The following is a 16,229-nucleotide window of genomic DNA, read 5'->3' on the forward strand; positions in this document are numbered from 1 at the left end:
TCCAAAGTAAAGCAGGCGAACAGGTGCCGTTTCTCTTGTAGCTGTTTTTAGGGACGCACTCTGGAGGGTATTTGTTTTGTTTCATGGCCAGACTTAGTTGAAGCCTGCCTGGTGAAACTTGACTGCTGAGAGGACAATCATGAATGGGAGTTTTGCCTCAGGCTCGGATCGATCGCAAAGTGTTTTCATATAACTGTTCATTTGGGCCGAGCGCGCCTCCGCTGCATCCCACTCCGCCAACAGGCATTGTTCCGTGACTGAGGAATCAAGTCCAGCAGAGATATTTTAAGGAGATTTGTGAACCAGAGGAGCCCAGCGAGGCATCGGGCCCAACCGCCAGAGCGTCGAGCTTGTTGTTTTCAATCAAAAGACAAATGTTAGCCAAGCATCAAGGAGAGTGATGGATTTCTTTTGGAGTTTACGTGTGTATCCACAGAAAGCATAAGGTGTGCAATACACACAGGTATTACATGCTCAAACACTTTTATTTTCAGCTTCTATTTTGTCCCCACTCGAAAACTGTCAAAGCTCTCCAACTGAGAGGGTAAACTTTTCTTAGCCACAGAAGGATTTGTGTATAAATATGTGACGCACTGCTGACATACGCTGGCAATAACTGACACCTGTTCAAATTGACTGAGCGAAATAGATGTTCCGTTTTCAGTTCACACGTAAAAGCATCTACAATTATTTCACTTGAATTTGCAGCTATATGTTCACATTTTTACTCCACACAGAAAGCAACACTAACTATAGAACTGCAGTTGGTAATAATGAATGATTCTTTGACTTTTTTTTTAACAATTACATGATTGTATCCATTTATTTAAGCATTGTGCTAACTTCTTGTTGACCTTTTAGACCAATGTAGCTCATAATTTAATGATCAAGTTCATGTGACATGCAAAAATGCTTTTGACGGTTCATGGTAGCAAAACCTATGTACATTCTTCTATTTTATACCAACAATGTCTATGCTGAAATGTATATGAAAGAACGGCTGTATGGACTATGTGGGTCAGTCGGCTGCATTGGCGAGTCCGTGCATGGCAGAACCTCACGGCAGAGATAGAGTGGTGATTGTGGCATGGGGAGATTAACTGCACCCACTTCCCTGTCAGAACTGATCACATGTGTTATGACCAGCGCTCTCTTTGCCAAACAGATTCTGGTTGTTACCGTTTATCTCTCGCGCTGTCACTGCGCTTTCATACTCTGTATACAAACTGTCAGAGGGAAACACAGCTTTGTACACACACAAGCCAGATCTTACAGATAGGAGTATTCCGCTTGTATTTGCGGGAAACCTACTCACCCTGAAGTGTCTTGTAGTAGGGAAGACGCCAAGACCCAATCTAAACATGAATGGATTCTTTATAAACACCTATGTAATGTACTATTTTCTGTTAGCATTCTATTTTTACATGTTTTTACATGTGTTGCTTTAGTTGATTGGCTCCAGACTGGTTCTCTTCTTCCGTGTCTCAGACCAAATCAGACAGAGCTTAGGAATCATGTTTGCTTATTGCAGTGACCTATGAGAAACGGAGAAGCTCATTTGTTATTTATCATTTTGAACAAAATCTCACCCCAGCTCAACAGCGTTTACGGCCTCTAAAAATGTTTGACCATTAGTGTCCCTGATTGGCTAATCCACCTGTCAATCTTACCTTCTATACTGTGCAGACCACATGCAGAAGGTCTACAAGTCCCACATCAAGTGGCTTTCAAGTCTTTTCAATTAATTATACCAAATTACCGAATGCAACATTTTTGCAATTCATATGATTTTGGTAAATGTTGGTCAAATAGAGGTGTGGAGGGACATCTTCCAGTCTGTGCCTAAAGTACTTTTAAGTATCAGCTGTAAAGAGAAGTGTCAAATTGTCTCAAGTCACACAGCTCCAAATTCAGGCCAAGTCTTACTCCATTTGATCATGTCAAATCTCCAGTCATCAAAATAAAGACTCAAGTCTGACTCGAGTCACGACTTACAAGTCCACACCTCGGCTACATAAATATTGGAGGATCATTTCTATCCTTGTCTAGTCAAGCATATTAGTTATCCAATGTTGAACTATGTCATTTTGCTGGTGGTGTTTGACCCAGAACACAGTAAACATATGGGCCTTATGCACCTATAGCATGGCACAATTAGCTGTCCATTCAGAGATTAGCCGTTGCCAAGAGTGCCGGGAGAGCTTTGGGATTAGGAAAAGTTAAAAAGGGCCAAAAGTGAAGGAGTTGTAGTCACATTGAGACCCCATATGGTAGAATTTCACTATCTTGCCTCAGCATGTTTATCTGGAGCTGTCGGAGGCATTTCTTAGTCACAGATTTCCACTCAGGCCTCGCTGTGAAACTGCCACCATTTTGGTGCTGTACAATAGTGTTTGAAGGCAAGCACATGTATTAGTTTGTACAATGCACCCAGGCACGGGATAAAAATGCTGCGGAGAGAACTATGTATAGCTTTGTGTGTGGAAGGAGGATGTTAAAATGTTCTCTGGTGAATTGGGCTGCATATTTATCCGTTTCCATGGAGACCTGAGTCAAAAATGCACCAAGATTTTTACATTTTTCATGCTTTGGAAAGTCTGTGATATTTATTGAGAGGTTTTTTTTACAACCTCATACCAACCAACATTCAGTATTTCTTTTTATTAGTCATACCGCAATGATAGTGCTTTATTAAGTTCCAAATATAGTTTTGAATAGTAAGAATTTAGAATCCAAGGTGTGAAAATAGTAACTTACATGAGTTTAATTGCTATGACCTTTATATGCTTTTGTATGCTTATTTTTCTTAACTTTTTGCACTTTTCTAAAAAGAAGTTATTGAATATTTCTTACTCAATCTAATAATAGAGTTTTGATGATAGTTTTTGTGTGCTGTGTCATAGTCACAATAAAACATCATCCTGTTATTTTGTTTGTAGTTTTGCTGTTATTGTCAAAAAGAAAAACTTAATATTTTCAGATTGGTTTTCAGATGAACTTTTACCACTGTTTGTGCTGAATTTGAAATTTGAAATTTCTCTATTGGTCTCGACTAAAACAATGTGTATTTATAAAGTAACATAATTTACACTTCAATCTTGCAACATACCACTTATGAAGTGAGTTTTTGCTAGCAGTCTTGGTTTTACCCCTTACCCTATTACTCTTAACCTTAATCGTGAGCTTGTGTTCCCCGCAAATGTGTTTTGCACTCTTCGCCCCATAACTTTCAGCAGGGGAGAAATAGCTTCTCTGTGCCTGCATCCCATTTATACCCAGTATCTTGTTTCCTTGTGGGGAGCTCTATTACTCCATAGCTCGGAGGCAGGAAAACATTTCAGAAAAATAAGTAGATGAAAAGCAATGATAGAAGAATGTGGCGGCAGTTCCAGGACCAGAATACATTTACAATTTAATCGCCGCTGTTATAGTTATCTGGTCCAAATATCTGAACTAAATTAACCAATTGCATGTCAGAATGGTATTAAACTAGCTTGTTTTTTTTTGCTAAATAAAAGGGTTATCTCCATGCTTTGCTGCCTGTTTTCCGCTAGCTATTTACACACGATTTCTGATTGCACCGGCCTGACCTTGATGAATACGAATGCCGTGTTTTGGGCCCAGAGTGTGATGCTTTAGGAGGGAGCGTTTCCACCCTCTAGAAAGCCTTTCTTTTTAAACATTGGCCCGTGAACATTGCTCAAAAACTGTATGGATGACTGGCAGCTTTTATGGAGCATCGAGCGCTTTATTGTGATGTAATTTTGGTGTAATTAGCTAAAGATGACAATTACGGCTAAAGCGTCGACGATCTTAAATCTCTTCTGCGGAGCAAGGCAGATTTGATCATTTGGGGTAACAAAGAATGACGTTTTAATGGAAGTCATTCAGCGCAGACTGCACTCGGGATGAAGGTTTCTTTAGTTGTTTTGGGGCCTTCTCGTGTTACTCGTGCTGTAGCCCAGTCTTGATTAGAGAGATTATTTTGATATACTTTGCTTTACAGTGATGTTTTGGTTTTCTAAAAAATGTGGTATACATTATCTAAATTAAATATGGCATTCTTTGTAAACAGCAGCAGTATATTGTTCATGTTGTAATGGTGGTGGATGTAAATTGGGTTTAACAGCGGCAAGGAAATTACTTTTTCTTTTGATCTATTTTAGATTTTTTTTCTGAGTCAAACCAGTCTGCAACACTTAGCTTAAATGTAACGTTCTGTTGGGGCTCTGCCATTTTCTTGTCTCCATGGAGATGTTGCTGCTTTGGAAATATTCACATTATGGAATTCAACGTGTCTTGTCAGTCTTGCATTTACTGCTCAAAAATATATGAATTCTTGCTGTGAGCGGGGTCGCCTCTCCGCAGATCTGACCTTTAACCTGGCACGTAGTTGGATACATGTAATGTCATACTGTGGAACATGCAAGCAAAGCCGTAACATGAGGTAGTGATAGCTTTGGTGTTTGGCCAATGGACTGAACCATACACTTCAGCCTGTATCTAATGTGGTTATTTCTATATAATAAGTGAGGTGCAATGACGATTGTGAATGGATCAACTTTGGCGCCTTAGTCAACAAAGCATTTCACATTTATTTCTGGTTTGATTTATTGTGAGTGACGTTCAAACTGCATTACATGGTATACTACTATAGTACTGCCAGTAGTGAAAATTACTTCTTTATGCGAGTGGAAATATTCTGATTTAAAAAGTTAATAATAAAATAACTGTGTCGACTGATTGAATCTGCTCATAATGCATTTCACACCAATTGTGTACAAACTCAATAGTGGTGTTCTTGCGTCTCTCCTCTGAATCCACAGTGTGCTTCCCGTGGCTTTGACCTGCCTCACTTTTACCTCGCCTTTATCTCCAGACTGAATACCTGCTGCCGTTTTAATTAAGTCACGTTTAAGCCCACATCTTCTCCGCTCTTGTTCTACTTGACTCCTGCTGCCTTGTTTTCTTTTGTGTGTTCACCTTACTGTAACTCGTGCGGTGGAGAAAAAAAAGATGTCGCCGTTGGGAATAGCAGGTAAAGAAGTCATCAAAGGCAACAACAGTCGAGAACTTGGCAATCAGCGCTCCCAGAAAACTGAAAGTCTGTTCAACACTTTCCAAGCTTTTCCCCAACCTCTATTTGTTTTTGTCTGTTCTTGCGTGTGCTTAAAGTGTTCCCCATTTGAACCCAGCAGCAATGTCCCTCCCTATTGAAATGGCAGTTGTTTGTTCAATTGTGATAGATATATGCGCCGCAGGGAAAAAAATATACGCTTTAATGCGCTAGAACTTAAAAAAAAATCTATATGAGAAACCAATAGCATTCAAGGACCCGCCGAGAGGAGATGCATTTTGCCTTCAAGATGTTTTCCTACCTTTTTCTGCTTGGTTTTTCGTGAAAGCTTTGCCATGCATCCGGGCAGTTAGCCAAGGCGCAATTACCCCCAAGAGGAACTTTTCATTTTTTTTATTGCACAAGATACTCTGCCTGCGACGCTGTAGCTCTACCTGCAACAAGTGCCCCGCTAATAGCCCGGCTTTGTTTTCGCTTTATCTGCCGTCCCAAAACGGAATGACAACAGTGCAGTTCTAGGGGGGCGCATCAATACCAACGCTAAAGGCTGGATGTGCACAGGTACCAGCACTTACTGCGACATATGGCCGAGCATTGCTGTTTTAACTATGGAACTTGGCTGAGAAAGCAGCTGCCTGGATTGGAATATTGCCTTTATTGCGTTGTATAATCTGAAGTTTAAAAAAGAAAAGGCTGTTTACCTCTTAATTTAAACAGGAAATGCTGGAAAATTGCATACATTTAATCTAGGTTTGACTTGAATTCCCTCTGCTAGTGCATAGAGTGTACATTTACAGTGGGGTTGTGTACAAAGGAGAGCGTGAGCGTAGATGTCGTAGATTCTTCTCAGCGTTGGGCAAAAGGTTCTCTGCGGTCGTCGCCTTCTCCTTGTCCTCACGTTGCTACGTCTGCAGCCCTGATGTGAAGCGTCTGTTAAAAGGCACTTGTGGACAGGGAGGCTCTTCTATGAATAAGTCAAACGTGCATTTCCATCTAAGCGTTGCTCGGAAAGAACAGCTCAGTGTGAAGTATGTTAAACCAGAGGACTTTGTGCTGGAGGTTTCTTACCCTCCTCTTCCTCTGCCTCTCCCTCTGTGCACCATCTGCATGCTGCTCCACTGCCCAGTCTGAACCAGCTCTCGCTCTCCCCCTCCGTCACCCCTTGCTATCTCTCCCTCTATTCCCCCCCCCTCTCTCTTAATACACTCTTTCTTCCTCTCTCTTTATCTCTCTTCCACTCTCTTCTTCTTCTCTGCCACTCTTTCTTCCTCACTTTTTTTCTCTCTCCCTCTCCATCTCTTCCTCTGTCTCTCTCTCTCCCCACTTTCTCTCTCTTTCGCTCTTCCTCTCTTGCTTGCTTGCTCCCACTCTCTTCCTCTCCCGCTCTCTTCCTTTCTCTTCCTCTCTCTCTCCCACACTCACTATCCATCTCCCTCTCTATCTCTTCCTCTCTTCTCTCTTTGTCTTCTTTGTTCACATTCTCTCACCCTCTATTGCTTCCTCTCGCTTCCTCTCCCTCTGTCTTTATTGCTGCCTCTCTCTCTCTCTCTCCCCCCCCCCTCTTCTCCTTTGACCCCGCCCTTTCCTTTAACCTGTCTCCTCCTCTTCTCTGGTGGCAGTCTGTTGGAGTGTGTCACTCTCAGCTCATTACCTGACATGATGGATGAATGAGTGCCATTAAACACAGCCCAGCCCAGGACGCCTGGCACCCTGCAGCAGGCCCTGAGTAATGGACTGGGCACCATGGCGATGGTGAGGGCGGGCCTAGTGTGGGAGTGCCTGCGGTCATTGCCTGCTTGCGTCCAGCCCCACCTGCCACCTGGCCTCCCGCTTGCGCCCTGGGCGTTTCTGGGCAGAGCAGCTGAAGCACAGAGGGAAGTGTTTGCAGGACTCTGTCGCTGAGCTGGCCACAAACAAAGTACAAAGTTGACTTTCTGAGCAAAACTCCACAAGAGATGTTCGCTGTCATGGCATGCTACAGGCACAAATATACTTTATTTTCCAACTGATCGCTGCTTCAGGTTTGAAAGTGTGTCTTTGTATCATGCTTTAGAATATTTCAAAATGTAGAAATATATCGAGTGGGTTTGACCTTGGAAAATGTGAAGCATATTTATAAGGTTCAACCACCAAAACCTTTACTTAAAGGCAACTGCAACTTGGAGCAATGTTACATTCCTCTCTTTCAAGCTACAGAATAGTGTTTTGTTTTTTGTTTTTTTTACAAATGAAGAGTTCCTTTGGAACCATACATAGCAGCAAAGTGTATACCACAAACCTTGCATGCTTTTTAATTAAACACTAACATACAACTATTATCACTCTGACCATTATCTTTCATGCTAAGATGACCTCTGTCTATTTAATGAAGACAGTGACAACTGATTGTCTGGACTGCAGCCGTAGCTCCCTGTAGCGTGTGTGTAATTGTTCAGGTGCAGTTTGGTTATATGGGTGTGTAGGATATGCAGATGTCCTCCCCCTGTTGCCATGGTGACAGGATGGCGGGCTAGGTGTTATCTACTGCCCGTGTGGAGTTTTACGCCCCTCAAAAGAAAGAGGACGTGATAGCGACAACAGAGACGCTCTGAACTTTGAAAATAACTTTTCATCAAATGACTCCTTTTGGATTACAGAGAGTAACGATCTCTCCAAGACAAACGCTAAAACGCTGAAAGACTATGCGGTTTTAGTGGTTTTAATAGACAATCATCAGATTGCAAAAATGTGTCCACCTGATGACTTTACATGTACATAATGTGATATTGTGTTTAACATGTCATTTTAACTGTTTCATAACTTGTTTTGTGGACAATTTTACCTTTTGTGTAACTCTTGTGGCTGAAGCCAGATCTCGTCTCCTTATCAGCTCTGACCCGAGCGTGCATGCTGATTGGCTGAAGCCACAGCGCCAAAACCCCCGCGGGGAAAGACAAAGGGAAAGAGCAGGAAGTTACAGAGGAGTTCCATCCGAGCTCCAGAGCGAGTTCCATCCGAGTTTCTTTCGAAGCTCGACCCTCCATCCAGGGCCCCACCAGCAAGGTCCATGAGGCCTCGGGCCTAGTTAGCGTGAGCGATGCTACGCTACGGGACAAAGACTTTTCCAAGATTAGCTAATGTTCCCTCCCGGAACTAAGAAACCTGTGCCTGTTTTTAAAAATGTGATTGATGCTGCATCACGCAAAATCAAGCAAGGACCTTTTGCAACTTTTTCAAGTCCACAGCCTTTTACCAGCCACATCTGTGGAGCAGCACGACGGCCTTTTCATTCGGGAACGCCTCAGAGCCAAGGAGAACGCCTCAGAGCCAAGGAGAACGCCTCAGAGCCAAGGAGAACGCAGATCGCAGAACCGATCCAGTCCTTCTTTGGCCAGACAACGTCAGAGCCGAGCTCCAGAGCAGGCCCTTGGACCCCACGCAGGCCCTTGGACCCCACGCAGGCCCTTGGACCCCACGCAGGCCCTTGGACCCGACGCAGGCCCTTGGACCCCACGCTGGCCCTTGGACCCCACGCAGGCCCTTGGACTCCACGCAGGCCCTTGGACCCCAAGCAGGCCCTTGGACCCCAAGCAGGCCCTTGGACCCCAAGCAGGCCCTTGGACCCCAAGCAGGCCCTTGGACCTCAAGCAGGCCCGTCTCCTCAGGATCACAGCTTCTGGTTGCGTTCGTATGAATGCACCTCACAGGCTGAATTTCATCTTAGAATTAACTCTAACACACACCTAGATAGATCTAGAACCATCATGTCTAGTGTATTCCATCTGTTATCGACTCATTTGCATATTCCTGATTCATATTTATCTGTTTAATTCTTTGGTCATTAAATCTTCATAACCCACATTTGGTTAAGTGTTCCTTCATTTCCAGAAAAGGGGTCAATGTCACAGTTACGTTCTCAAACCTTTAGATCAACAAGCAAATTAATTTCTAATGAATTAATTAATCTAGATATCTGATTATAGAGTTGTTAAATTGCCGATTATCCGGCTGGTGCCCCATTCTTCTCTTAAAAATACGATTCAAACTTACCCACACTTAGGCAGTGTGCCATGTTTGAATTCTTGAACAATTCTTTAATCAATATCAAACCTGAATGCCCCACCCCCTTTACAAGTGGGTGGACATTCATAACCTTACAGTACTTGTACTAGTATGCTACCCTACAGGTGCTCTCTGCCCGCTCCATGCGATGTGAGAATAGACTGAGGGCTCTTGAGTGCAGGCCTGGATCACTCGCACCATGAGTTACTATGACAGCAGACTCAAGCACCTCAGCAGCCTCCTGCTGCTCTGCTCCAATACACTCTCGCCTGTGCGCTTTCTTTCTCTTTTCCCCAGGCACCAGGCGCAACAATACACACTTGACTATAACAATATCTCAACTTTTACTCACACTTATAAGGTAGTCATTTTAATCAACGTTACTTGTGTTAATATGGTAATTTAAGGGTGGGAATAGTATAGTTGAATGTGTGCTGCAGACAATGGCACGCTGTGTAAAAATGCCTGCGTGTTTTTAGATCAATCTGCTGTTGTTTGTCAGCTGTTTTGTTTGCACGGAGAAAAGAATCCGCCATATGCTATAATGTGTTTTTGAGAGTAGAGGAGAGAAGTATTTTTGTTTACAAAGCTTCAAATCATTAAACGTTAAACTAGATGCATTTAAAATTGAAATGTAACTCATTGTCTTTTTTATTGTTGTGAAAATGTAGCATAAACACATTTGATTTTGATGTATTTAATTTCAATTCAGAAGGATACACAGTGAACAAAAATCTTCTATATCAATGACAGCTTCTTTTGAATGATCTGTTTGTTGTTGTTTTTGGTAGAAAGCATGACCACCCACAAATACTTACTACTAGATACTTCTAGTGGTATCTTACTTCTACTAGTTGTACCATACCACTGTAACTGCAATTTTCAGAATGATATTTTGAGGTTTTTACCCCATAATGTTAATTTTTCTGAGCAACATCGCTTAAGAAGCTGTTCCAAAAAGCAGTGCTACAACGACAGCAGCAATAAAATAGATCAAATGTGTCAAAATTGGGAATTTTTTATGATAAATTATGTCTAAATCTCATGTTGTGCCTCGTCCCGTGATAATTGTGTCTCGTCTCATCCCTAGTAAATCCTAATACTAATAGTACTTTCCATGCTGTACCCTTTTCCCAACCTAACTCTATGTTTTTTTTTTTTGTTCTTTTCTTTTGCAGACAACCGGCGTGCAGTCCTGGAGAGATCACGCTCACGACACAACCCAAACCACCAAGCTCGATGATCGCCCGCGCCTGCCACCGGACGCTAGACAAGTGCCAAAGAGGGCGGCAACCAGGTGCGGACTTGTACCATCAACTCCACCATATCTGAACCAGGGAACATCACACACACACTGCTCCGCGGCAACCGTCACCGAGCAGCACGTCCCTGTGAGCTGAGCAAACTCTACTACAGACATGTCATTTTCAAGCCTTACATATTTATTATTCACTTCTTTTCCAATTAGTCTAAAAAATTAAAAGTTAACCGGCTGCTGCTTTCACAAGTATTTGTGATTTTTTTTATTTTCACGAACGTTCTTCTATGCTAATCTGTTTTTAATCAAAATTCAGAGCAATTTGAGCACAAAACGCATTCTAGGGATATTTTGATTAAAAATGTTACGCCAAGACGGACTGCGCCATAATGTAAGCTTAACCACTCTTAACAACGCACTGTACTTGGCTTTGAGACGGCAGGGCAGCTGTCATTATCTAAAGGGAATCAAAAAGACATGGAACGTGCATGTTGGCAACCCTCTGACGGCTCCTCTGTTTTCATCCGTTAACTCCTACAGGCTGTATAACATAGTCTCCAGGCGTACACTTCATTTTAGCAGTCATTACATATCCCCCAAAGCCACAAGAATGACCCCGGATGATTTAAGAATCCCCATCGCAATCTATTATGTCTGTTTAGTTTGGTAATATGCTAATGGTGTCCTTGGCTGCACCTCTCAATCCAAACCACACTAAACACATTTTATTCCCGCTCGCGATGGCATGACCTTTAACTTACGTGGGCCATTGTATGAATAGATGATTCTAAAAAAGCTTAGAAGTCACAGAAAAGCGTATTAAGGTTTATTATATCTGCAAAAATAAGACAAATTCTCTAAAGAGCTTCTGAACCTTAGTGAGTCATAATAATACAAAAAAAAAATCTACATATCCATAAAGTATGAAGACACTTTGATTGCACAAAGGAGCAATTGATCATCCTTCAAAAACTACTATTGTGGTTTGTTACTTTGCATTTGCAAAAAAACAAATCTTATTTTAGAAATGTAAAACCCATTTGGGAAAAATCACTCAAAAGAACTTGACAAAAGCACTACAAAGCGGTACACTTCCTGACAGAATCGATGCGTTTTATGGAGAGTTGCTTGTTTTAATATCAACACTATAGACGGCCATTGATTTTTACACTGGAGATATGGCTTGTGGGTGATGCTATAATTATCCGTAGCGTTTGCTGCACACAAATGAGCTCGATTTGTCTATATCTCAACATGCCACAGCGTCATAAAAAGCGACTTGAAGTTAAACCATTCGACAAACACAAATCTTTAACCGTTTGATGTTTATGATCATATAGAAAAAGCATGCATCATTGGTGACAGCAAAAACAATTGGCTTTTTAAAGTTCAGTTTTTAATGATGTAAACATGTTCTCCGGACATTATTTTATGCTTTTTACAATATATGCCGTTGATGCCAAGTCGTTCACACATTATCTCAAATTGAACCACAGTTTAATGCAAGATTTACAAAGCGTTTTACGACCATGCAGGAAAAAAATAAAAGAGTAAGTCTTTGTGCCAAGGACCCGGTGTCAGACAGGCTACTTTGTATTATTCATATATTCATGCCAAGGGTGGCTGTGTCCCCTCACTGCCCTAAATGTAAGCAGATGCTCCACTAAACAAGCTCAAGTCACACGCTCACTGAATACAAGTGGAACTGTGCACAGAAGAGATCTCCAAAACCGCAGTGTCCTTTAACTATAATACTTTCTGTTTAATCATGCCATAACTTTGCTTTAGGGTTGGTGGTTTAACGGCACGGCGGTAATCACAAAGAGTCGTAATAGGATTCTGTGCGCTAGAATTCCTGGGCCTGGATAGACGAAGATTTTTCATTCAAATAGTCTCCAAGTGTGATTCCCATTTTTATTTCGACCTTCTGCGAAACCCAATTTTACACATCATCTAAGCTCAAGGTGCATCCACAAAGATCCCATAGACGTGTTTAAGATGGTGGTAATTCTCTTTTGGATGTGAACATGGAGAGAGTGCCCGGACGTCCAAACATCTAGTGAGTCAGATTATTGTCCATTGTAAAGCCCTGGGGTTGTTTTTGCTCCCAAACTGATTCTAGATTTGCCCGAATAATTTGACTGAAAAATGATTTCACCCTTATTTATCCAACACACATGTTCCCATTTGTGCCAATTGTATTCATCATATTTTATTTTATATATCAAAGGGAGAAAACAGGTTTCTTTGTGTTAAAAACAAATGTACAGCCATTGTTTTCATATTTTGACCAATTAGGATCATTTTAAGGTAGATGTGGTATAAAAGAGTGATAGTTGTGGTATTTCCTTTGTAAAAATGTGTATTTGAGGTTTTTATAATAATTTTTGATGATCCCTTTTAGATTCATAAGCTTTGATATACACTGTAAGTCATTGTGGAAGTTTATCTTTATCTGTGGTTTTTAATACATATTGTGCACTGACCATGGTAAGGGGGATTTTATTTGGTTGAATTATGAATACTGTACTTTTCGGACTTAAGACGCTACTTTTTATTTTATTTTACTGGTTAATGGCCACCGGGGTCAAGCGTTTGACACACTGTAGAAGAAGACGTCGGTGGAAGCACTGTTCACTCATATTCACAGAGAAATGTGTCTAATTAGTCCCGACCACGAGACCCCCAGTTCAAATGACATATCACTACCGTATGTGTAAATATCTCAAGTTACAACGTGACATGCAGTTTATTGACAGTACACGGACAAGTTCTATTTCCTTCGTAAATTTCGTGTGCGCGATTTTTATTCAGGAGTGCTCTATAGCCCGAAAAGTACGGTAGTAATCAATCATTTCATTACATACATACGGAAGACATGTTTAAAGACACATTTTACATAAACCAAATGCACTGTAAAGTAACTGTTTTGTATCAAATAAACTAGCTTATCTCAAGAATTACTGTCAAGACATGCTTATAGAAGCTGTTTAAGTCACTAGTATTTATGATACATATGCATTGTGATTTACAATAATTACCATATTAACCAATTTAACACCAATAATCCATGTGGTTTCCTCCTTCGTAGCTTTGAATGTTAATATTAATCACTTGTTGGCATTTAAGCTTTTTCACCCATCATTTAGTACACAATCCTCACTATTGTATTTTAATTATGATTATGATGTATTTTATTATAATTTTGTCCAAACCAGTGCAGCTGATAAACTTCCACAATGACAGCATCCTTCCTGTAAGTGATATGTACGTCCTCTCGTCATCTCTTAGGCTAGTTGTGTGTCCATAGCGTGCCGCAGCATGTCAGTGTAGACCTCGGCGTTTTTTAGTGTATGAAGGGCCTTTGTAAGGGGCCGTCATCCCATTGTCTTACGCCTTTGAACTAACATGGAGTGGTCAGGGAATCGTGGTAACTGTGTAAGGAAGGAGGCAGCGGTATGCGACTTTTCATTCCACAACTGTCAAGGTGCCATTTGGGGGTGACGATGAATGACATTTTGTACTCGGCGACTGCGCACTTTACCTCATTCTGCTTATTAGGGGGGAAAAAAGGAAAAAAAACTCCACTAACTAGGAACTATTTACTTGCAGAGAACAGTTCCCAGCTGCCACCGATTCTTCCAGTTTCCAGGGTGCTTATTATTGATTTATTTTGAACAGCGACCAATTGTGGCGAAAGCAAAGACACACAGCTCACAGCTAATGTTGAGAAACTGTGTCCGACGCTGCCATATCCCTGCCTAGCTCCGCCATTGTCATTAGAAACATTTATATTTGTAACGTTTAAAGGTTCATTTGTATGCTTAAAAACAAGCTGGTTATGCACACTGTCCTTCCATAGCATATGTTATGGATTATGATACTAAATGATAACCACTTTGTTATATAAACTGATTTCTCAAATGTAAACTGGACTGTTTTGTCTTTATTCTTTTTGCACTTTGCACACTGTTTACTTAGTTATACATTTGTCTTTTGCCATGCAGTTATTGACTTATGTTTTACCAAAATCCTGGACCACCTGATTATTTAATATTAGGATAAATAATGATGTTGTTCAGAGGAGAGATGGTGCAAAGAACATCTTCACCGCGATGGGAAGAAGATGGTTCTCAGTGTCCACCAGATGAACGTGAACAAAAAGTAAGTATAGCCCAAACACAACTACACATTTCCAAATGTTTTTAAAAAAATGCACTATAGCAATGTTTTGACTGGCCTTGATCCCCCGGATGGGTTCACCTACCTGCGCTTTGGAATGGTCCTTTTGATGGCGGAGTGCAGAATGCTAAAGAGCTGGCTCTGCATCATGATGCAGAAGTCTGCTACAAGAAATCACCTGGTCATAGCAAATGTTTTCATTGCATTTTATATGTAAATAACATCTAAATTAATAAAAAGATTATTTTTTTATCATGTAAGAAAATACTTATGTTTTTTTGTCAGCTCTTTCTGCATCTATGTAACTTCTCTGCGCTGCTACTCCACATTTTCATTTCTCAATATTATTTATGAAATGCACTGAGTTAGACGCAATATGTAGTGGAAATATAATATTTTGGGCCTTTACGTGAGTGCGTTGTGTCAATAAACAGCTATAACAGCGTATGCTAACGTTTGCTAGCTTTGCTTTGCTAAGTTTGTCGATTCACCATATAAAGAAAATCATCATTAGCAATACGACGGTTTATCATAAGATGAAGTCAACATTCGGTGAGTTTTTTTTTCCTATTTATCTGCTTTTTGCCGTCAAACCATGTGATATGTAGCTGCTCCTTAGCTAAACGGTTCCGGTAGCTATAGCGAGCGACAGCACGATGGAAGCTAGACATCGCCGTGTCCACTTTGGAACGCTTAAATTGACTGGCACGGTTCACGTAAGATGGTGGATGGTTTTTTCCTATTGCTTAAAAAACGTCCTTGAAAAATGTTCTTACCTCATCTCTTGCTTGTCTCGGAGCAAAGTACATGCAACGCTAGGGTGGAACAATACAGGCAAAGCAATGTCACCTAAATGGAGACAAGCATTTTCCGCAAACAGAAAAAAATGACAACAGTAGCAGCAACTGGCTCTGAGTTTTAGAGAATAGTGACAATTTTAAGGCTATTGAGAACCAGACATCCCCTTCTTTTATGTTGTACTGAAGTGGCACAGATGGTGATGATACTGCCTTGTCCGACAGTAACTTTGAGGAAAGTACTTCAATGGAGTGGAGTGGTTTTATATTTAAAAATTGGCCTTTTTAGTAATTCTTCAACTCTAAACTCTCCCCAGTGCTTTGAATGTTCTCAGCCGAAGTCAAAGAACGGCTTAGGACAAATCTAATACAGTTTTTATTATTTAATAGAGATTGTAATGGGGAGTTGTAACATATTTTTAAAAGCACAAAAAAATGATATTATTGAAAGTATTGTTTGTACTGTGGATGCTATATTAATGCAATACCTGAATATTACAGTATAATAAGACTTGAGAACGGTCATAAAGAAGTTTAGGTTAAATTCTGGTCCATGGCACTTTTGTGGCATGAGACACGTTGTAAATGACTTTGATTTTTTTTGACCTTCTTGTCCTTTTACTAAGCCAATATTGCAAAATGTGCAGTTATCATACTATTTTCTTTTCTTGCCTGTTTGCCTGCTGTTAGCTTTAAGAGGATATTGATATTGTCTTTACATGTTTGATTCAGCAGCCTTCTTAGCTTACATGCCCTAACTAAAGCTGTTCATTATTGACAGCTCTCCTGCTCCCATTTTGCCACTGCCTTTTCCAAGAGTCAAAGTCAAAGCACTGAACGCCTCCTCCATGAGCAAACTCCAACCACCCAGCGT

General features: G+C 40.9%; 1 protein-coding gene across 1 annotated transcript in view; it reads left to right on the forward strand.

The window, feature by feature from the left end:
* Positions 1-13,937, forward strand: part of diaph2 (diaphanous-related formin 2) — a 387,159-nt gene extending 373,222 nt beyond the window's left edge. The window contains exon 29 of the mRNA XM_072436089.1: positions 10,297-13,937. Within this exon, the coding sequence (XP_072292190.1) occupies positions 10,297-10,361 (65 nt within the window). The 3' untranslated portion in view covers positions 10,362-13,937. The remainder of the gene's footprint in view (positions 1-10,296) is intronic.
* Positions 13,938-16,229: the final 2,292 nt, after the last annotated feature.

The sequence above is a fragment of the Eucyclogobius newberryi genome, unplaced genomic scaffold (assembly GCF_026437365.1).
Source record: "Eucyclogobius newberryi isolate DKJ021-1_F unplaced genomic scaffold, fEucNew1.0.hap1 SCAF_11, whole genome shotgun sequence".
NCBI lineage: Eukaryota > Metazoa > Chordata > Actinopteri > Gobiiformes > Gobiidae > Eucyclogobius > Eucyclogobius newberryi.